Raw genomic sequence first — 24530 nt, 5'->3', positions numbered from 1 at the left:
ATATATATAAGTTTGTATTAATATATTGAATAAAGTATGCATAAATGGATGCGAAAGTTACACAAAGTGCCAGTAACTAGAAGAGTAAGGATAGTTGAAAAAGAAGTGCAGTAGGTATGTGAAAGATTGTTAATATCCTAAAAGGTATGATGAATTAAGGAAATTATGGGCTAAATTACTAAGCCAATAGAAGGTGGGAGAACTGTAAAGTAAAATTAGTACAGCAAAATACCAATAAAACAAAAATAAAGTAGAAAGTGGTACAGCTGCCATCATGTATCAATATTTGTTTCAGCTGACATCAGATCAAGCACATTTGCCTTACCTATATTTGACCATTATCTAAATGTGTTCCCCCATATCTGATGACAGCTCTACCACTTTTTACTTTTATTTTTGGTTTATTGGTAGTTGTGGGTAATTGTAGCATGTTTCAGTATAGTGAGACCAGTGCACCTGTCTCACTGTACTGAAACCTTTTATTATTACATACTTGAACCCAGTAGTGTGTACATAAAATTCTGTATTTATTAATGTTTATTGCAACTGGCACACATGACTGTCATCTTAATCTCCTTTTAGGCTACATTTTAGCCAATGTGTGGCCATTGTATTAAAAAACCATTAAAATATTTTAAAAAAATTGCTTATTAAATTATTAAGTAAACATAAGTAAATTACCATATTACACTGAACCTGGTGAGTATGGGCTTGGCAAATCCAGGGTCCTGAGCTGGATATCATCATTCTTCTCTTTTTTGGTGATTCCTTTCTACTTCTCTCTCTCTCTCAGGGGGTAACTCGGGAATTTTTTTTTTTTTTTTTTTTTTTTTGGCTGGTGCAGCATCCTCAGGCTTCCTTGTACCATATGGCTAATAATAAAATAAATATATAGTATAAGAAGGAGAAAAGGGGGGCGAAAATAAATAGATCTGAAGTGAGGAAGGAGAAAACTACCATCCGCAGCGTTCCCATACGGCTATCATAACCGTTTCATCCTTATTCTCGAAATATATACTTATGTTTATATTTCACTATTCAGCCGTCTTATTTTGTATAAAAATAATAATTAATTATGAGTATCCCATACTAATAATCAGTGACTCGATATAGTATCCATCACAACTACAAAACTAGAAAATTCTCCACGAACTCTTCGCAATGTTCCGGCCTGTTTCCATGTTCATACAATGATGGCTCCACTTTCTATGCACCTTACCATGTAAAAGGAATTAACATTATCGGTTATGGGAGTGTCCACTCTGTATGTTACTACTCTGTGCCGAGTACTATGATCATTATCATTTGTTCTTGTAATGTACGGTGCACAGAGTAGTTACTACTGTGTTGTAACTATTTTTGTTGGTTATTTTCTAATTGCGAGTGGAAGCGTCATGATATGTGATGTTTTGTCACCACCTTTTAATTCGTATTTTTAATTGGTTTCTTACTATAACGCACGAGCAATTCTATCTGCTTGAAGGCAATAAATTTTCTTCCTCAAATGAAAATATCTGTTAGTTAAAATGGGAATATTAGGTGGTTGTTGGTTTGAAAATTATTTAGTTGTCAGAAGAAATCTGATATTATACGTGCAAAAAGAAAAAACGTTGATTGGAACTGTATTTCTTGATGTGTTAAAAGTGAGTGTTTTTTAACTAATAATGTTGAGGGACACCGGATGTATGCAGAGAAAGGACTATATCAATTTTAATTTGTGAAAATTTTTTATACGCTGGAGGTGTTATGTTCTTTATTTCTTAAAAAAAAAATAAAGCACTTTTGTGTATATGTCCCCTCCAGCATGTTGTACCGAAATAATTTGTAACCGCTGTTAGGTAGTGTTACTTGTACATGTGACGGGACTGAACCTGGGATCATTGATCGGCCCCAGGCTCAGATCTGCTGAGCCATTTTAGTACCTTAGGCAAGAATGAAAAATTGCGCCCTACTGATAATCATGGCAACTTTGGCAATTATTTAATCTTTCTTTTGTCGCCCCTTTCAGCTTTTAATATGAGGCAAGAGCCTTGTTCGCCTCGCCACGACTCTGGTCGTTTCGTCATTTCACATTTTTCTTTCTCATGTCATTTGACATGAGACTGAATTCCGATTTTTATTAGTGGAAGGGAATATGGGATTTTTGATCCAAGCGGTATTCCCACAGGATATTGGTGGGAATACCCCTTCTCCCCCCCCAAATGAGTTGTAAAGGGTTATAAAAAAATGATAAATCCAGGACCGTGCGAAAGGGGCGAGGGTTCCAAAAACACATGGTTCACATGGTTCCTTGGATGCCAATGTACAGTCCTGGATAGATCATTTCGAGAGTTTAGTGTCAAACAACGTTAATTACAAAATCATTTTGTAGTTATAATTAACTAAAAATAAGTCATTTGACATTTTCTTGGTTTATTGGAAATGTACTTATACGGAAATGTACCTAAGTTAACTTGTAAATTACTTTAGAGATACAGTTCAATGATATGATATGCATTGTTATTTGTGTAAAGTAAAATTATTGTTATCACAAAAAGAAAATTAAATTTTTTAGTTAAAGTTGTTTGACACTAAACCCCTGTTTTGAATGCAGACACAAGTAAATACAATAATACAAGTTAACTGATGCTGCAAAGCTTGCTTTCTTGTATCATATGCCTGTACTAATGCTAAATAAGTTTCCAATTTTTGTAAAGGCATTTGGAGGGGAATACACCTTTCCCTGTTATGTTCTTGTATTAAAAAAAAAAAAGTTTTTTTTTCTAATTGTACTAGTACTAGTTATTGTACTAGTCTTATTGTGGTAGCTTCACTAGGTTATTGTACTAGTCTTATTGTGGTAGCTTCACATTTAGCTTTAGTAATGTAGGACTAATTCAATTTTTTAAAAACTGAAGTTGTGCCTATAACTAGAACAGCAAAGCGTATGACCTAGAGAAGTGTGGATTCCTTGGATTGCCTGGGGGGGGTGAATTACTGAAGGTGATTCAGAGACCCATCCAACCTGACTAGCTGGACGTAATTGCATAGAAGATGCTTTTGTGTAATTACATGCAGAGAGAGTGAGCGAGGAAATTAAGCAAATGTTTAGTGGTCTGTTGGATGAATTTTTGAGTTCATCAAGAAAAGGAATTAAATCAGGGGATTGATGAAGCACTCAGCTGCCCACCTTAATTTTTAGTGCTTACACACACATGCATCTGGCTGCATGGTGGGGTCACCACAAGCAGGATTTTCTGGTTCTGCAGGAGGTAGTCATTTTTGGTGTTTCTTGTTAGGGAAGTTGAGAATATTTTATGTAAGATGGATAGGTGGAATAAACCAGAGAATGTCTGCCAGGGTATAAAATTGTCATTATAGTAGAACCATTATCATCTGTTAACAGAATAAAAGGTGATATCATTTAACATGTTGGTACTAATGATGTTAAGTGCAGCTATTTTTTGAAACTTTGCTCAACAAGTATGTCGTGATCTGAAAAAAAATTAGTGAGTTAGGGCCAAATTCGAATGTGTTGAATTTTGCCAAAACACAATGGGAGTTTCTGATTAAAATCTTGTCAGTCAGTTTGTCCCTGTCTGGAGAAAGATTTTTCCAAGTTTCATGGGGTAGAATTTTTGTTATTGTGATCAGTGCTTTTTACAGGGATGGGGTTACACTTAAATAAACAGAAGGGTACAAGAATATTTGTCGATGCTATTAAGGGATTGTTAGGTAGATAAAAAAAACTTTTGTGGGGGGGATACGGAGACTAATAATTTAATGACAGCCATAAGTAGAGGCATATATATTTTTTTTTTATTTAATTTTTTATTTTTGGCTGGTGCAGCATAAGCCATAGGCTTCCTTGTTTCATGTGGCCATTACTAATACTAAATTGATCCTTGCACTGCTTTTATTTTGACTTGTATTAGCACGAAAAGCAGAAGAATTCACATGAACTCTTCTGCTTTTCATGCAATTACACAGACTGTGTGTGTTTCTAGCAATTACATGGGCTGTGTAACAGTTACTAAAAACACAAACCGGCACAAGTTATTTGAATATACCCAAATGATAGAATTATTGTAATTTGATGAGTTTAAGTATTGGTTAAGTCAACAAATGCAGACATGAGTGTAATACTCTAATATTGGGATGAATAAGAAATGCATAGTGTACTGTTGTTTCCTACTTTATCTGACTAAACATTCTTTGGACCAACTTTGAATTCAGACCTCCTAAATCAGGGACACCAGTTAATTAGGTTATGAATTGCTGACAATCAACCCAAAATGAGGAAAAAAATTGCCACTCTGCATATGGCTGTTTCAAACCTTATTAGGTGCTCATCTGTAAGGAGGTAGGCAAAACAGAGAGCCAAATGAACAGATATGCTTTCACATTTTTATAAATACTCTAGGCGCAAACCTTTCAACGCCAAGTAAACTGTATACTAGATTAAGTAATATGAAGAACCAACCACAAAATATCTAAAAAACTGAAGAAATTACTTACTTATCAAACAAAACAATAACCAAAAATTATGTAACTTGTTTCATAGATTTGAGGTTTAATTTACTTAATCTTCGGTTCATTATCTCTGTTTCTTTTTATTATTATTTAAAGTATTTTTTTTTTTTTTTTAAGTATTGAACTCTATTGTTTGGTTATTGCTTTGTTTGATATGTAAATTTCCTTTTTTTTTTTTTTTTTTTATATATTTTGTGAACAGTTCATATCCACTTATGCAGTTTATCTGGAGTTGAAATGGTTTGCATTGAGAGTATTTATAAAGAGGTTTAAGATTGGCTGTTTGTTTGGTCTTTCTGTTTTGCACATCTCTTCATTGATGAGGATCCACAGCTTCATGCAGCTGTTTTGAATAATGTTCAAAACAGCTGGGTGAGGAGTGGCAATTGGTTTCTGTGTTTTAAGTCAATAGCCTGATTGCTTGATGTCTTTGATTTAATGGCTTTTGATCTCTCAGCTTGTCTAAAGGATATTTAGTCTAATATATGAGACTTAATTTAGTTTAGTATTTGGAGATTGCAGAATTTGAATATGGTGATTATAATGTGTTTGGAAAGGACAGACATGACTGGGTAGTTGAAGAAGTGATGTTTTTAGTTAAGCACATAAAAACTTTAAAACAGTACAACTAGTAGAAGTAGGTTGCCATTGTAATATTGAAATCATCCTGGAATGACATAAACAGTAGGAAAATAAAAATGAGAGTTAGACTGGTATAGGCCAAATTACTGTGATGAGTATAACGAACTACTATACAGATAGATTGGGCCAGCAAATTAGAACGCTTTATCATGAGAGATTTTAACTTTACAGATGTCAGTCGGAACTTGTGGGTTGGCAACTCATTCAGTAGCAGAATGTTTCTTGATTTTCAAATGACTGCTTTCTACACCATTATGTTAAAAAGCAGGAAGGGAAGGCAGTGTTCTTGATCTGGTTTGGAGGGCACTAACCATTTTATACCAACTGAGATTCATTATCTTGAATAATATTTAGAACAATATGGATGCTAGATAAAGTGATGAGCTTAATGGCAGAGAATAAAAAAAAAATTATAAACATGGTATGATTATAAATGATGTCAAGGGATACAGATGTCAGAAGGGATGTTAAGGGATATAGAATCCTACAATCAGTAAAAACTAGAGTATAATCAAGTTTTGGGGTTAGTTAGGCTAAGGCAGTTTAGGTGAAGGCTTTGGCTGAGCGTGCAAAGAAAAGCATTCAAGAAATGCAAAGAAAAAATTAAAGAAATCTTGTGTATGTTAACATTAGAAGGAAAGGGATGGCTCATTGGTATTAGTGGTGGAAAAAGGTTGCAAGAAAGCAAGCTTAAGCCAAAAAACACAAAACAAACCTTCCTATTTCACATATCCATCCAATCCAACAGTTTTTCTAGTTCTTCCTTGAAATTATTCAAGCTATCCACTTCCACAACATTAGATGGAAATTTGTTGCAGCAATCAACCACCTATTGGTAAAGGCAAATTTCTGTACATTTATTCTGCAACTGTCCTTCCTCAATTTGAATTTATGATCTCATCTGAGCAAAAGTGGGATCCCATCGTCATTGAGTTTGTTTAATCCATTCAAAGCCTTAAACACCACAACCAGATTAGCTCACAAGTGCCTAGTCTCCATATGCTGCAGTTTGCAGAACTGAAGCCTTTCTTGGTAAGAGCTCCCCTTTGTTTCTCTCACCAATATGATTGCTCTCCTCCACACTTGTTCCAGCAACTCGACATCTTTCCTAAAATGAGGCCTCTAGACCTGTATGCAGTAATCAAGATGTGACTGACCGTTGCCTTGTACAATGGAAAAATCACCTTATCCCTGTGTATAAAAAAAAAATTCCTGAATATAATTGATAAAACCTCATGTGCATGCTGTCCTGGCAGTCCGTCTCCACTGTTCCACTCAAAAAACTTCATATCTGACTGCATAATTACCCCCCCCCCCCCCAGATCTTTTTCACTTTTCACTACCCTGAGTGTAGTGCTACACGGTACATTAATCTGGGATTACTGCTACCCATGTGTAGCACATTTCGTTTGTCAATGTTAAACCTCATTTGCCATTTCTCAGCCTATCTGCCTAATTTTTCTAGACCTTGTTGCAATAGCATACCGTCATTATTGTCATTAACAACTCTATCAACCTTCATATCATCTGCAGACTTAAGCATTAAGCCTGATATTTCTTCATCAGTATCATTAATAAATACACAAAACAACAATGGGCCCAGTAGCGAACCCTGGAGATTCCCACTGATAACATTAGTCCGTGAAGAGCAGTGCCCATTGATAACAATTCTCTGTCATCTCCCACATAACTATCCCTTTATCCATAGCAGTTTCTTTCCCTTAATGCTACACTGCTCCAGCAGACTATTGTTATTATTAGCCATGTGGTGCAAAGAAGCCTGAGGCTTACGCTGCACCAGCAAAAAAAAAAATTCCCGAGTTACCAAGAGAGAAATAAGGTTATAGAAATTAAGGCAGCATATGGAAAGCACTGGCTAAGAGAGCAAATAATGGGGACAAAAAATTGTTCATATATGTCAATAAAGGAAAAAAGCGAATCAGATTGGACCCTTGTGCACTTGGTATGGAGAACTCTTAAGACAACCCAGGTGATATTGCAGATGAATTGAACAGGTACTTTGCATCTGTCTTTACTGAAGAAAGACTGTTCATGCTGAGAAGAGGCTGTACAAGTGAGAATGAGTCAAATGAAATTAGTGATTTTGAAATTACAGGTGACTGTTTATTAGAAACATTTTTGAGTATAAAGGCAAGTAAGGCTCCTGGAGTTGAAGGCATATACTCAATAATTTTGAGGGAGGCTGACAGGGACTGTGTTGAACCACTGAAGATAATTATGAGGGTATCTTTGGACTTGGGAGATATTCCTTTGGACTGGAGAAGTACCAACATATCACCAATACATAAAGGCAGTTCTAAGAGCAAAGTTGATAACTACAGACCGGTTAGTCTGACTTCAGTGGTAGGGAAAATGGTGGATATGAAGGAGTGATGAAGAGTGCAATCCAGGGACTTCTAAATAAATATGGCATTCTGAATAAATAAATATGGCACACAACATGGTTTTGTTAAGGGAAAATCATGTTTAACTAACTTAGAAAGCTATTTTGACACAGTTACTCATAAATAAGCTGAATGTAGGGAAAAATTTCGGCATAGTTTATTTGAATTTTAGAAAAGCATTTGACTCAGTCCTTCATGAGAAGTTACTGCATAAGCTGGAACATTATTATTATTAGCCATATGGTGCAAGGAAGCCTGAGGCTTATGCTGCACCAGCCAAAACAAAATTTCCGAGTTACCCTGAGAGAGAGAGAGAGAGAGAGAGAGAGAGAGAGAGCGAGCAAAAAATAGAAGTAGAAAGGAATCACCAAGAAAGAGAAGAATGATGATATCCAGCTGAGGACCCTGGGTGTGTCAAGCCCATACTCACCAGATGTGAGCCCCTGAGGTTGTTGGGATTACTGGAAAGATTCTATGATGGACTGCTGAGTGGCTGCAAGGCAGAAGGTTATGATTAATAGATATTCTTCAGATTGGTGAAACGTCGAAGTGGGTCCCCCCCCCCAAGGTTCAGTTGTTTCTAATTTTCATAAACGACAATGACGAAGGGATGGAAGGCTTACTAATGATCAGTGCCAAGCAGTACTCCTTCAGGGTGACTCGAGCAGACTTTGGAAATGATCAGAAAAGTGGCAGTTATGTTTTAATGCAGCAAAATGCAAGATCTTACACTTGGGGAATAGCAACCTCAGAATAAATTATACACTTGATGAGGTTGAATTAAAAACAGTAGAGGAAGAAAGGGATCAGGGAGTTATGATATGGGCAGATATAGTTTCCTGAGCAGTGTAAACAGGCAGCCAGGAAAGCCTGTGTCATATCGACTATTTATCGAACATTATCCTGTAGAGAGAGGGAGGTCACATTCCTGCTGTATAAGGCAAGTGTAAGACCACATTTGGAATACTGTGTTCAAGTATGGAGTCCTCATCTGAAAAAAAAGATATTGAGTTTCTTAAAAAGGTCCAAAGGCAGGCAACGGGAATGGTGAGATTTGTAGAAGGGTGATTGTGTGAGGAAAGACTCCAATTATATGGGCTACAATGCTTGGGAACTAGGCACTTCAGAGGTGACTCAATTGAAGTTTACATGGCTCTGAGAAGGGTTAGTAAAATGAATGAAATCAGAATTTTCACTGTTATAAAGAATTCCGGGACTTCGGACCATACATTTAAATTACTGGGGAAAGGTTTAGACTAGATTATAGGTAGTTTTCTTTTAGCCAGCATGTCATTGATTGCTGGGACAAGTTGCCTTAAGAAGTAGTTGAGGCTAAAAGTTCAAATATATTCAAAGATTATTTGGATAGTTACCTATGTGAGGAGGGAAGCACATAATTTTTATTTTCTTATCTACTTGTTTCTTTGGCCAGTGTAAGAAAAGCCAGTGGCTTCCTTGCACTATATGCTGAATACTATTAATATTATATTGTACCCCCCATATTCAAATTCTGCATCTCTTATACTGGCTCCCAGGTATGGGCTACCTCTGGTGGGTGCTGGATCTGTGCAAAAAAAAAGCATATACAAATGATAACAACAACAGAATACACAATACTCATAACACCAAACACTAACTTTTTCAGGCTTGCTATAAAGAGTTTCGTTGACACAGAGGACAAAGGCGGAGATGGGCATTTGCCTAGGAGCCACCCCAACACCGGAATACACACACACACACACACACATGTACACCCTTAGGATAGATATATTTGAGAATGTATATAAATCTTGTATATAAACTGATTGTATATAAATCATGTATATAAATTAATTGTATATTTATCTTGGGATTGTACATAAATTGTGTGCATAAATAAATGAATGAAAAAAAAAAAAAAACCCTTATCCTGTAATGACACTACATCTCTGATATCACCACAATATCTGCATTTGATGACTTGACCAGCACTTCAAATTCATTGGTGCACATTTAAGTACCCTTGCACTTGATCTTAATCTTAGTTTCCCTAACACAGCCCCTTCATTTACCTGTTCCATGATGACTCACAGCAGGCTGTGAAATCCCCAACACCTTGTTTTCCAGGCTGCTGCACATTCCAATAGACACAGTGCAAGACTCACTTTCACCTTTGCCTACAGCTATTGTTAATCTGTTAGTCCATGAATTTTAGTCCCCCACAACCTGTCAGTTTTCCAACCCCACCTAAAACATCCTTGATAGCAGCAGCAAATAATATTCTTGCACCCTTTCTATTTAAGTATATCCCATCCCCGTAGAGGCAGCCTCTCCTGTTAACAATCACAGACCATGCTAATGTCATTAGTGTCAAAGTGTACAACAGTATGAACTTTTGGTTTCCGCAAAATTCGTGCTAGTGTGCAAGTGACTAACTGACAAGTTCAAGTCAATATCTGGAAAGTTAAAATCCATTGAATGTGAATGGTAAAATCATTGATGATCCTGTACAAATTGCCGATAAGATGAATAAATATTTCGTTTCTTTCTGCATAGAATTTTGAGAGATAGACTGCCAGTGGAAGTCTGTAATACTTATTGAAAGGTAAATGATTTTTAGCAGCAGAGAGTAAGGTGAAAGTGAACTTGCTACAGCTAAAAGTGAACAGAGAACTCCAGGGTTGTTGGAATCTGATTACATTGGTGTATGCTGAAAAAAGGTAGTTTAAACATTTAACCATAATAATGGGAGGCCCCCCCCCCATGTGATTTAGGAAAAGTACCTGCAGATTCTTAAAGGCTTCCTAAAGGGCAAAAAAATTGCATAAATTTTGTTGGAAGATGAAAGTAACCTGTTTGAAGTGGTAAACATTATGCATTGGATAGTGGTCACTTTATGAAGTTCTGTTTTATAACTACTTTATTTGAAACATTTATTCTATTTAATGTCCCAAATAATAAAAGTTTTAACCCTTTTGTTTGTGTGTTTTTAAAGTCACAGCAGTGGTATGACAATTAGTGTACAGAATTCACTAATCAAATTTTGGGGATAAATGGCAAGAAATAATTGAAAGTGGGGAACTCTTTAAAAATTTATTTGTAGTTTGACACTATATTGGATAATAATATCAAAAATGATTTTTAGAAGCAACAGCCTTTTCATCCAAAAAAAAAATTATTTCCCTAACTGCCTTCAGGTAGATGCCTCCATAGCCGGGTGGGCAGGAGCAGCAGTGCGTAGCACACGCTTCTTGATTAGACCGGGGTTCGAGCCCGTGACTACCAAATATGGAGGATGCGGAAAGGTCAGGGAATGACCACCGCATATTCCGGAGCAATATGGCCTTAGTTGCTAATGCTCCTAAAAACCAAATAACAACAACAGCCTTCAGGTAACTGTTGGTCAAGAAGAATGCAAAACAAAGCCAAAGTGAAAGCTTATGGAAAATTAGCATTATTATTTATAAAGCATAAATGTTTATTCCAAAAATGGAGGCTGACATAATTCTGTACTTCTCCAATGAAAAAATAATGATCCAAAAATGATAAAAATAATGATAAAATTTTAATCAGAAATGAAAAAATTTTAACTTTTTTTTTTTTTTTTTTTTTTTGAAAATTCACACAGAATTTGTATAACTTTTTCTGTTGGTTGAAGCTGTCATGCTCAATGCACCAGTTTGAGGTTAAAGCTGAGTGCAATTTTGCTAAACGAGCTCCAGGAACAGTGCTGATTTATCTTGTAATGTATGCAAAGAGACTGGATTTGGTTTCCATTGTTGGTCAAAGTTGAGAAATACTTTTCCATTGAGATGGGCTTAAGTTTAGGATCTGGATTTGTTTGCATATTGTAACCAGCTTAATCTGCCTTTCAAGAAGCATGAATGGTTTGTTAATTCTGAAAAAAAAAAAAAAAAACAGGTTCTTCATCCCACATAACATGAAGACTATTCCCATATAACATATAGACTATTCACATAACTTATGGGCATAATATCTTAATGTCTCATGATCTCAGTTTCCTTGTTGTATATTCAAAACAATCAACCCATGGATGGCTGTGAGAGGTCGGTATTGTTTGTCTTGTATCCATTTTAGGCTATTGTGCATGCATGAGGGAAGGAGAGGGAAGAAGTATAGTTTTCAGGAGTGAACCTCTCTGTTATCTGAGACTGGAAACTGTAGCCTGAAGTAAAAAAAATTTTATTGAGATTTCTCCATGAAGAAAATCAAACCTGACTATTTTTTTGCGTGTCAGTGTGGCTTATTTACTACATCACCACAGAATCCACATTTTTTTCTAAATATGACTTTATATAAATACATTCTATTACTGAAAATTATGAATCATAAAAGCTTGACCGAAAGCATTATCAGGAATAAAAACAATATAAATTAAAACAGTGCAGCAATATAGAGAATGACAAATATGTACATGCTTCCATTTACATCCGATCTTTGTATAGCGCTCTTTTGCAATAACACCATGCTTAAATGACTTTTTATAAGCACAATATATTAATAACATAATATAATTACAACATTGCTTTAATTGACCTTATAAAAATTATGATTATATATATATGTAATTTCATTATATTTTATTGATAAAACTAAATTATAATAAATAATTTTATTGTTTAAATAAGTTCATAGAGCACTTGTTTAAATAAGTGTAATTTTTAATTATGTGGCAATTTATATTTAATCTGTGTTTTAATTTCCTTAAAAGTAGCTCCAATAAACTTCATTTAAACCTACTCCTTTCTCCCTGCCTCACATCACTTGATCACTACTATGTTAGACCTCAGATATATTAGCACTAGGGAAGGCTTCAAGATGTCTAAATTCACCAGTGTTGGTGGTGGGGGGAAATTTCTGTGTTTTAGCTGGGTTATAAACCTTACTTTCTCTATTTCACTTGCAATGGGAATGGTGGGACCCCCCCCCCCTCAAAAGGTGAAATAGACTTGACCTAGTAGGGATCAACTCTGAGATATTCTTTGTTGTTAACCTCTAGGAACTCACTGAGCTTAGCTATAATAGGCAGATTACTTTTATTTAGGAGGTTGAAATGATTCAGGAATGAAGGACATTGGTGAGCATTCTGAAACCCACTAACTTAGAAACCCACTAACATATGCATTTCTTGGAACTATCTGGCTTTATTAATGTAATCTCTAGAATTTAAGATTTACTGGTTTTGGGGGAGGTTCAAGGGAGAAGATCCTTTTAGCTATTTGGCCGAGGCCTGCTGTTTTCCTTGATTTCTGTCCCAGTCCTGTTTTGTCGCTTTTAACATGTTTACTCCTGGAACACAACCTTGTGCTAAAATGAACTGCAAGTGTTGAGCCTTAGCACCAAGTTGCATCCATTCAATAAATGAGTGCTGTAAAAGGAAAGGCACATGAAATGAACAAAAAAGTGATATTAGCACACTGATTGAACCATGGACTATTGCATTACAGCTGCGATTTTGAATTTTGTCTTTCTTAATTTTGCTTGGGGTCAACCACACTCTAGAGCAGTGGTTTTCAACCTTTTTTTAATAACCGCACCCATAAGTAATTTATTTTATTTTGTGGCACCCCAACTCAATTTTCTCCCAGTTAGGTCTGATTCTCACTCTGTATATATACAGGGTGATTCACTACCAGTGCGACAAACTTGCAGGAGGTGTAGGGGGCACAAAGACGAATCGGAATCACATAGCATTGCAGGGTCGGAAATGCCTTCGTCATGCAGTAGAGGACATTGAACGGGAGGTCGTGTGAACAGCGATCCCGCTGGAAGTCAGCATTTGCGAACCTTTCTGTTGAAGAAACCAAGTAGCAAAAGTCCTCCGGAGTGGATAATCCGCAGGCTCCAATGATTGGACTTGTTGCAGATGGTATGAACTCATTTGGTTTGTTGACAGTATCCTCCATACAGTGGATTGGGAAATACCCAATCGTTGGCCTATCACTCGAGTACTCATACTCGGATTGCCTTCTGCAAGACGTAGGACATTCTCCTCATTGTCTGGCGTCCTCATTGTTCGCTCTCGATTCATGGTACTTCTCGTGAAACAACCAGTCTCACGTAACCTTCTCATCATACGATTAAAATCGTATGATGAGGAGCACGCCTGTATGGGAAACGTTCCTGGTACAAGCGCAGAGCAACGCACCCGTTACAGTCCGCAGCTCCATAGGTGAGGTGCATGTCAGCCAGTTCAGCATTTGAATACTCGTCTATCCTACTGCCTCGGGAACCGGTTCGCAAATGCTGACTTCCAGCGGGATCGCTGTTCATGCGACATCCCATTCAACGTCCTCTACCGCATGACGAAGGCATTTCGGACCCTGCAATGCTATGTGATTCCGATTCGTCTTTGTGCCCCTACACCTCCTGCAAGTTTGTCGCACTAGTTGTTGTATGTTTTACGGCTCAACGGCAGCTATAGGCCAATATGCGCCAGTCGCACTAGTAGTGAATCACCCTGTATATATATATCTAATATTAAAAAAATATGTTATGTGGTTTGTTATTGTTATGTTATTTGGTTTTTAGGAGCATTAGCAACTAAGGCCATATTGCTCCAGGAAATGCGATGGTCATTCCCTGACCTTTCCGCATCCTCCGTATTTGGTGGTGACAGGCTCGAACCCCGGTCTAATCAAGAAGCGTGTGCTACGCACTGCTGCTCCTTCCCACCTGGCTACAGAGGCGCCTTGTTATGTGGTAGTTATTACAATAATATAACTATAAACAAAATTATAATTCATAATGCAAATTATATATAGCATCATTAGAGGCACAAAATGCAAGAAAGCAAGCTTATGCAGCATCAGCCAAAAAACCCCACCTCCCATTTCATCCCTCCATTCGTTCCAAATGCCTGTCCAGCTCAGCCTTAAATTTATTTAGGCTATTAGCTTCCACAACAAAAGATGGAAGCCTGTTCCACCAATCAACTACTCGCTGGCTAAATGCAAATTTCCACACATCTATTCTACAACTATCTTTCCTCAATTTGAAACTTAGTCTGGTTCTTAGTCTGAGCAAGAGGAAGAATCCCATCAGCATTCAGCTTACTCAACCCATTCAAGGCCTTATGCACCTCAATCAGATCACCTTGCAGGTGCCTACTCTCCAGGTGCTGCAATTTGCAGAACTTAAGCCTTTCTTGGTAAGAGCTCCCTTTTGTTCCCCCTCACCAATCTTGTTGCCCTTTTTTTGTACTCGTTCTAGCACTTCTTTGTACTCCTTCCTAAAATGAGGCCTCCAGACAGGTACACAGTACTCTAGGTGTGGCCTGACCATTGCCTTGTGTAATGGGATTATCACCTCCCTGTTCCTGCTAGAAAAATTCCTATATATCATTGACAAGACTCCATGACCTGTCCTGGCAGCCCATCTGCACTGCTCAGTAAACTTCATATTTGGCTGCACAATTACCCCCAGGTTTTTTTCACTTTCCACTTCCCTGAGTGTAGTACCACCCTGTTGGTACGTTTCTCTTCGATTATTGCTACCCATATGCAGTACTTAACTAGATCCAGTTGGAGTAGTATACTGTCATTACTGTTGTTAACAACTCTGCCAACCTTTGTATCATCTGCAAACTTGGACATTAAACCTGATATACCTTCATCAATATCATTGATAAATATGCAAAACAACAATGGGCCCAACACCGAACCCTGGAGAACTCTACTAATAATATTTGTCCATTGATTACCACTCTCTGTTGTCTCCCACTCAACCATCCCTTTATCCCTTGTAGCAGTTTACCCTTGATGCCATACCTCTCCAATTTGTACAGCAGTCCATGTGCAACAGTATCAAAAGCTTTCCTGAAATCCAAGTATATGATATCAAAATTATTTTTAGCATTCAGTTTCTTTGTGACCACATCATAGTAACCAATCAATTGGTCAGACAAGACCTCCCTTTGACAAACCCTTGCTGTGTCTTAACTATTACTGCAGTCTTGTCTAGATGATCCTGCAATGCTTCTTTAACCAGTGATTCCATTATTTTCCCCAGAACACAAGTTAAACTAACAGGTCTGTAGTTACTTGTGTCATCTTTTGAACCTCCTTTCTGAATTGGTGATACATTTGCACATCTCCAGTCCATGGGGACTTTCCCTGAGTCCAAGGAATCTCTCATAATTATCAATAAGGGTTTGCTTACTTCCTTTGCTGCCTCCTTTAATATAACTGGATAGATCCCGTCCAACCCAGGTGTCTTCCTTTATGTTTAACTTCAACAATTTTTCCTCCACTTTGCTCTCATTTATTACAAAATCACTTAGCTCCCTGTTAGTGTTTGATAAACTTCTGGCACTCCCCTCATTGAATAAATCCTCATGTGTGAATGTACATGCAAAGTACTCATCAGTTTATCAGCTACCTGGGCATGATCATCAATAGTCACCCCATCAATGTTAAGTGGTCCAATCTGATTCATTCCTTTCCTTCTAGAGTTTACATAAGTAAAGAACTCCTTGCTGTTTTTCTTTGCATCCTTTGCCAAAGATTTCTCATAATCTGCTTTTGCCTGTCTAACCTCCTTTGTGACTTGATTACAGACTAGTTTATACCTGCCATAGGTTGCCTGATACCTTATATGCATCCCATACATTCTTCTTCTCTGACAATAGCATCTGACATCCATTTAGGCCTAAACCTTGAACAGTATTTCTTAGTTGGAACGAAAAGCCTAGTAGCCTCCAAAATTAAGTCCCTGAAGGCTTCCCATTTAGAATTCACTGTTGGTAACGTCATCAGTTGATCCCACTGTACAGAATTTAAAAACTGTTTGAGACCTCTGTAGTTACCTTTACGAAAGCAAAAGCCCTTCCCTTTAGCCTTGATGGTAGTTACATCTTTAAATAATTCTCACATCAATACATTGTGATCACTGTCGCCCAGTGGTTCCTTTATCTACAGATTCTTAATGCATGAAGAACCACTACTGATAATCAGATCAAGAGTATTACTCCCTCTGGTTGCCTCTCGAACATGTTGCTGTAGAAAACAGGCATCCAATAAGTCCACAAAAGTCTTGCTAGTGTGCGAGTGACCAAACCACAAGTTCCAGTTAAAATCTCCCATTATAAGACATTCTGATTTACTGGCCCACTCTATTTCTCTGCACAATTGCTCATTATACTCATCAGATTCATTAGGCCTATAACACACACCTACTCTCATTTTTCCTTTCCCAGTGCTTATTTCACACCAAACAGACTCAACACTACGTTGTTCACCAGCATCAATTGGATGCACTTCCTTAAATTTTATATGTTTCTTAACTAGTACCCTTCCTATCCTGTCTATCCTTCCTGTACACATTGTACTCCCCAAATTCCAACTCTGCACTGCTTATATCTGTGTGACCCAACATCTCTGATATCCCAACAATATCTGCCTTTGATGCCTGTCTTTTATGATACTAATGATAACTAAAATTATTATATATATATATATATATATATATATATAATTTTATTTTTTATATAGAGGTATTAAATAAACATCAATCATAGATCACCACAAAATTAAAAAGATACTGTACACCTTTTTATAATGAAATAAATATATAAATTAAAAAAAAAAAAGTTTAAGTAACTTATTCCCAAATTACGTGGCACCCCTTGAATGTTGTTGCGGCACCTCGGTTGAAAACCACTGCTCTAGAGGGTTCTATAAAAGCTGTATATTTGGTTCACAGTTTCATATGTGCTTATGTTGAAGTTATTTTATCTAAGTGTTTTCCACAAGAAGAAAAGGTACATTTTTTTCAAGATTATTCTTTCTGAATTTTAATTCTTTAGTTTGTGAAAAATAAAACATCATCCTTAGTGAGTGTGTCTATTGATAATTTTTCTGAATGTTTTTCTATAAAATTTTACCCTAAAGGGTTGTTATAATGGATCCACAGCCTGGGGGCTGAAAAGGAACAGGGATGGACAGTACGTTGATGCTGATAATATTGAATCAGCTCTTTATTACAGTTGGATCTTGTTAATACAAAGTTCAAAGGACTTAAATTTCACGTTTTGTAATAATGAGATTTGTAGTAATGAGGCCCCCCAAAAGTGTCAAAATTTTACCTTTCTATATATCTAAGAATAATAATAAATAATAATAATATCAAAAATAAATGAAAAAATAAATACATTTAAATTAGTTAAATAATAAATAAAAACTAATAAAAACAAAAGCCTTCTCTAACAATACAGTAATAGGAATAACACATTTTGTAAGATTTTATTTTACCTGTAAGATAAACTAAGAAAAACAATTAATGGAAATGAAAATATTGTACAGTACATATTTTGATATATACAATATTTTAGTATCACAGTAAAAAGAATTACAATCTTAATATAAAAAGGAGACATACAAACCATTAACTCTTTAATAAGTTAATATAATTTAAAGAAAGATTCCAATGTTGTTTGTACAGTTTTTGTACTATATGCATTTTTCATTACAGCGCAGACATTATCAAATGCAATAGTTGTTTCTTTATCCTTGAGGTTGTCACAGACATTCTCTCAGATATGCCAGACAAGCTGTACTTGCTACCTGGGAGTCTACAACGCTGATGGAACTGATATTCGGGTGACACTCAAGCCAAGTGGACCCAATTTCGGCGAAGTCCGGACGGTCTGTGACAGCCAAATCCTTTGCTTGCACCTTCACGGTGGTGGGACTTTAGTAATCCTGGGTATAACCTCCATGCACAAGTACATGGTGGGTAACCACCCAGGTGTGAACCAACGTAAGCAGGGGTCGAGGTGTGGCGCCCACACCAAATGGAGGAACGCTGCTCCTCTATGTTACCAGGCAGTACTAGGCGGTAGATGACTCTCATCAACCGGTGAAATACCACCACTTTGCTTATTGGAAGCTTGAAGTGTTGGAACCCATGTTTAGTCTCTAGAGCTAAGTTCCAGTCAACCCTTCCCTATCTCTTCCATCATGCAGTAGGATTGATGACCTTTGAGGTTATGATGAACGTCGTGGCGAGATCCAATATTCCTTACATTTCGAGGGTACAGCTCTAAAACGGTGTTCGCAGGCTGGCTGCTAGTTAGTACCGGACTGAACCTATTGGTAGCTCTCTAGGAGGCTTCCGGATCAGCTAGTGTATAATTTTGCTACCTCTACTCTGCCAGATAGTGACTGGAGGGAGTCCGAGTAGTGTGTATGCGGGGAGCATTGTCGAGGCCACGTTATGTCAAGGATCTGGGTATATTCTTACTACATGTACGCCATATCCAAAAATTTCATTACTTCATACAGCATGTCCCACCCACTTTTTCTTACTATTGAATACACCATGAATTGTCAAACTAATAGAGCAAGCTTATCTGCGAAAAGATCTGAACCTCCCAAGGACTTCCTAATTCATTTCACAAAGATACGAGGTCTCAATTCTAATCTCAACGATGTCCATTTCCACTTGCAGTCTGCCAAACCTCATGTACTTTTTCTGACAGAATCTCAGTTATCGGTTGATTCATCTACTGCTCATCTCAGATGCCCAAATTATTCGCTGTATGATTCCTTTCGCCTCAAAGGTGGTACTTGTGCATATGTCCATTCTGATATTCCCTGTCAGAGACTTGACAATTTGGAATCTCCTCTCTTTGATCTCCTCTGGCTTAAAATCTCTCTACCTCATTGTGTCAAATTCATCTGTTGTCTCTACCGTTCTCCCAACTCCACTAATCACTTGGAGCTCTTTGACTTCCTCTCTTTGCAACTTGATTTTCTCCAGTCCAACTTTCCTAACAGTGAGGTAATTTTCCTTGGTGATTTTAATGTTCACAACTCCAGCTGACTTCCGTTTTCTAGTCACACCGACCCAGCAGGTCGAGATGCTGAGGCTTTTGCAGTTACTAATGACCTAGCACAGATTGTTCATTTACCTACAAGAATACCGGACAATCCTAATCATGCAGCCAATACGCTTGATCTTTTTCTCACAAACAACCCTTCTAAGTACACGGTCGAAATGAGAGGTCCTTTAGGCACTTCAGATCACAACTTGGTGATTGTCTCTTCTCCAATGGAACCTTTATCTCATGGCTATTCCCAACCTTGTGTTGTGTGGCATTACAAGAATGCAAAATGGGATGACCTGCAAGACTTCTTTTCTTCTTTTCCTTGGTCGGATTACTGTTTCAAAACTTTTGATGTCAATGTTTGCTCAGATCGTGTCAGTGAAATTATTCTTGCAGGAATGGAATCCTTTATCCCACACTCCACTTTAAAATCTCGTCCTTTATCTAAACCTTGGTTTTCCAATAAATGTGCTAAGGCTGTTCAAGAGAAGAATGTTGCATATCGTAATTGGCTTGTTTCTAATTCTTCAGTTTAATTTTCTGCCTACACCAAAGCTCGCAACAATTGTAAAGCAGTTATTAATCAGTCCAAACTAGAGTTTGAACAGGCTAAGAGTAGAAAACTTGCTTCTTGCCCTAATGGTAGCCGAGCATTCTGGTCTCTTGCCAAAGCTATTGGCTGCAACTTTTGCCCATCTCTGCTCCCACCTCTGTCCAAACCAGATGGTTCTGTTGTCATTTCAGCCAGCGATAAAGCTGACCTGCTAGCATCCCATTTTTCTTTCAGCTCATGTATTAATGATCTTGGTAAAACACCTCCCACCATTCCCAACACGCTCCATTCAGTACCTCCTGTGGTCTTCCGTCAAAAGGATATCAGAAAGATTTTGATGAATCTTGATGCTAAGAAAGCTCCAGGTCCTGATGGTATTTCTCCACTTGTTCTCAAAACCTGTTCCTGAACTTACTCCTATTCTTTGCCACCTTTTTTCACTTTCTTATTCCAAAGGTGTTTTTCCTTCTGCTTGGAAATTTGCTCATATCCAGCCAGTTCCTAAAAAGGGTGACAAATCCCTCCCATCCAATTATCGTCCCGTTGCAATTACTTCTTCTCTTTCTAAAGTAATGGAGAAATCAATTAACCGCCAACTCTTAAACTACCTAGAAACCTACCGTCTGTTCAACGATCACCAGTATGGATTCCGTCAGTGTCGATCCACTGGTGATATTCTGGCTTATGTTACCCAATTATGGACTAATTCAATGGAAAGGTTCAGTGAAACACAAGCAGTTGCTCTTGACATCTCAAAGGCTTTTGATCATGTGTGGCCTAAAGGTCTTCTAAACAAGCTTCCATCTTATGGTTTGCCAACTGTTTTTAGTAATTGGTTATTCAGTTTTCTCTCTGATTGCTCACTGAGGGTGATGGTAGATGGCTCTCTGTCTTCTAACTTCTCCACTAATGCCGGTGTCCCCCAAGGTTCAGTTCTTTCCCCCACTCTTTTCCTCTTGTATATCAATGACCTTCTTCCATTGACTGGAAATCCTATCCATAGTTTTGCTGATGATAGCACATTGCATTCAACTTTCCATTTTAAGAAACCTTGTCCTGCTCAATCAGCTTCAACTTCTCGTAAATCTGCTACTAATTCCTTAAATGCCGATCTTCAGGTAATTCTCCAGTGGGGCAAAGACAACTTAGTTGATTTCAACCCTTCTAAAACTCAGTCTTGTCTTATATCTCGCAAAAAGGATTCTTCTGCTCCTATGCTTATCTTTAGTGACACTCTGATTTCTACGCAAAATGATATATCTCTTTTGGGGATTACCCTGACTTCTAATCTCTATTGGTACAAGCACATTACAAATATTGCTTCCTCTGCATCTAAAAAACTTGGTTTTCTCTTTTGCTCTCGGCGTTACTTTTCTTCCAAACAGCTGCTCTCTCTGTATAAATCGCAAATCCGCCCTGCCATGGAATATTGTTCCCACATCTGGGGTGGTGCTCCTAAAACCTTTCTCAGGCTTATTGATTCCATTCAGAAGAGGACAGTTAGGTTAATTAATGATTCTTCTCTAACAGTCTCTCCACTTGCTTTCTCATAGACGCACTGTTTCTGCTGCATGCCTCTTCTACAGATACTTCCATGGGCACTGTTCTTCTGAATTGGCTTCTATAATTCCTGCTCTCTCTTTCAAAACAGTCCGAACACATGCCGCCACCAGCCAACATCCATTTACTGTCCAGCTTCAAATTCACAGAACCAACTTTTCATCTTTCTCGTTTATTCATTTAAGTGCCGTTTTCTGGAACAACCTTCCTTCATACATATTTCCTGAAAATTATAATCTACAGAAGTTCAAGTCCAATGTCACCAAATATCTTCTTTCATCTTCTCAACCTCCAACCCAAGTACGGTACTAAGTACTATAGGTTCTAATACCTCTCGTGTTTGGGGTTCACATAAAAAAAAAAAAATCAATGTTACTGCAGGTCAACACATTCTCTATTATGTTCAAGGTATTTTGGGCATCTTTTTTAGATGGCAGAGTGTGTGTATGCGCACTTCTTCACTTTAGCTGTTGCTAAAAAAAGAGAAGGCTTTTGTTTTTATTTATTATTTTATTTTATTAATTTAAATTTATTTTTGATATGCTGGTAACAAAAACATCATTGTTTTGCTTCGTGCTCAGCAGTTCTTCTGGTGTTGGCATTGCTTTGATAGCAACTTCATCATCCACTTTCACAGAGTCTTCAAATTCACCAACAAAATTCATATGCTCCTTCAAATTCCTGCATTCCTCAATCTATCCTATTAGTCTGCTGGACCATGTTTTTCGATGATATTCTCTCTGAGCTACTCTTTCTGAAGCAATTGATGTACACTTGTTGCAATACTGTCCCAAGCAATAACAAGGTTAAAGATAGCATCTAAGACATTCCAGTTTGGCTACAAATTGTTCCCTCCTTCTATGTTGCAGTTCAAGTACCTTATCAGTTATAAATAATGCCTTGATCCAGTAGCATAAAACTCGTGGTATTGGGAGATAAAACAACAGCCATATATTTATTAACTTAAGTGTCTATTTTATTTATTAACTTAAATGTACTATACAACAATCTAGAATCATCAAATGTTCCTTTTTTCTGAAGCCATTCTTCTGTCCACTTTGATAACCAAGACTCAAGTGACTAGGCATCCTGGATTATGCAAGACAGTTCCGGATTTCAGTTGTTTCCCCCACAATTCAAACTGTCATTGGACATTAATGGCAACAGTTCAAATCTTTTTCATTATGTTTGCCAGGAACCAATGGTACAAAGGAAAGAGTTTTTTTCGGTAGTAAATAAGCTGCGGACTTCAACAAAAACAAAACTGACCATAGAAACACTGAAGGCATTACTACAAGTTAAGTTAAATTTTGCTAATTCTTGTGAAGAATTTTACGAAGAAATAGCAAATAATGAGGAATTATTAAGAAAAATTCACTAAGCGGAAAAACATATTTAATTATATTATTTAATTTCTCTTGTTTTTATTGTTAAAAGAAGTATGTACCGTATTTCTCCATGTATAAGACACCTTTTTTCGAAAAATTTGGGGTCTAAAAACTGGGTGTGTCTTATACAGTGGTTGTAGATTTTTTTTTACTTGCATTTCCTGCTTTTTCGCACTTGATGTCTTTGTGCTCATTGTTTCGCACTTGTTACAGGTATATTAGGTTACGTTTTGCCACGTTCTGCCCAGAAATGGGTCAGAAAAGATTTTCGTGCAGTGCTGAATTCAAGTTAAAAGTGATCCAGTTTGCAAAAGTGAATGGAAATTGTGCTGCTGAACGTAAGTTTGGTCCTCCTCCAACTGAGAAAACAATCCGAGACTGACTACGGGAAGAAGAAACCCTACTGAAAACGCCACGGCAGAAGAAGGCCATTAGAGGCAAGTCAGCAAAAAAGCCTGATTTAGAGAGGGAATTGAAGATGTGGATTGAGGAGCAAAGGGCAATTGGAATTCCTGTGTCCACAAAGATGGTTCAGCATGAGGCAAGAAGAATTGCTGATGAAAAAGAGGTTACTGATTTCAAAGGAGGACACAATTGGTGCTTCAGGTTCATGAAACTGAATGGACTAAGCATGCGTACACACACCAGACTTGCCCAAAAGATGCCTGAAAGCTATGAGCAGAAGGTCCTTGAATTTCATCGTTTTGTCATTCAATGTCGGACGACATATCAGTTTGAGTTGGGTCAGATTGCAAATATGGACGAAGTCCCCCTTCAATTTGATGTCCCAAGTAACAGAACTGTTGATAAGAAGGGGGTGAAGACTGTAACTGTGAAGATAAGTGGACATGAAAAGAGCCATTATACAGTTGTTCTAGCTTGTTGTGCCGAACAACTGTATAATGGCTGTTATACAGTTGTTCCAAGCTGCCTCCTATGCTGATTTTCAAACGCAAAACAATGCCAAAAGAAGAATTCCTCGAGGAGTGATTGTCCATGTTCACGACAAGGGTTGGATGGATCAGGATGGGATGATCTAGTTTGAGAAAGTTTGGAGCAAGAGACCAGGTGGGCTCTTACGCAAACCTGCCCTATTGGTGCTTGATCAATTCAGGGCACACATAACAAAAAATACAAAGAAGATTGCTGCAGAGCAGAAAACAAAACTTGCAGTCATACCTTAACGTCCCAGCTCTAACCACTTGATGTCAGCATTAACAAACCCTTCAAAGCTGACATGAGAGACGAATGGAACCAATGGATGAAGTCTTCTGGGGACAATTTGACACCAGCAGGAAGAGTGAAGAAACCAACTATAGGAGAAGTTTTTACCTGGGTGAAAAGATTCTGGGATAATATCAAGATTGAGATCGTTGTCAAGTCATTTAAGAAGTGTGGCATTTCAAATGCCATAGATGAAACTGAGGATGAGGCAATATATGAAGACAGTGATTCATCATCAGACACAGATGAGGACATGCTAATGGATGGGAGTTTTGACAGTGATGAGTTGTATGAATTTTATGAATAAAACTTGAGTTCAATAACTTTATGTAATACATTTTTTTCCAAATTTCGGTGTTCAAAATTAAGGTGTGTCTTATACATGGGAGCGTGTTATACATGGGGAAATACGGTATTTT

The 24530-nt window shown here is 37.5% G+C and overlaps 1 protein-coding gene across 1 annotated transcript in view; it reads left to right on the top strand.

The window, feature by feature from the left end:
* Window positions 1-1291: 1291 nt before the first annotated feature.
* Window positions 1292-24530, top strand: part of LOC150085750 (AP-5 complex subunit beta-1-like) — an 842186-nt gene continuing 818947 nt past the window's right edge. Inside the window, exon 1 of the mRNA XM_090374678.1 lies at window positions 1292-1643. Within this exon, the coding sequence (XP_090230804.1) occupies window positions 1527-1643 (117 nt within the window). The 5' untranslated portion in view covers window positions 1292-1526. The remainder of the gene's footprint in view (window positions 1644-24530) is intronic.

Source organism: Mastigoproctus giganteus, chromosome 5 (assembly GCF_048544385.1).
Source record: "Mastigoproctus giganteus isolate SK-2022 chromosome 5, ASM4854438v1, whole genome shotgun sequence".
In the NCBI taxonomy this organism is placed as follows: Eukaryota; Metazoa; Arthropoda; class Arachnida; order Uropygi; family Thelyphonidae; genus Mastigoproctus; species Mastigoproctus giganteus.
Note: the sequence above shows the minus strand (reverse complement) of the source record. Positions and strands in the feature narration are given on the sequence as shown.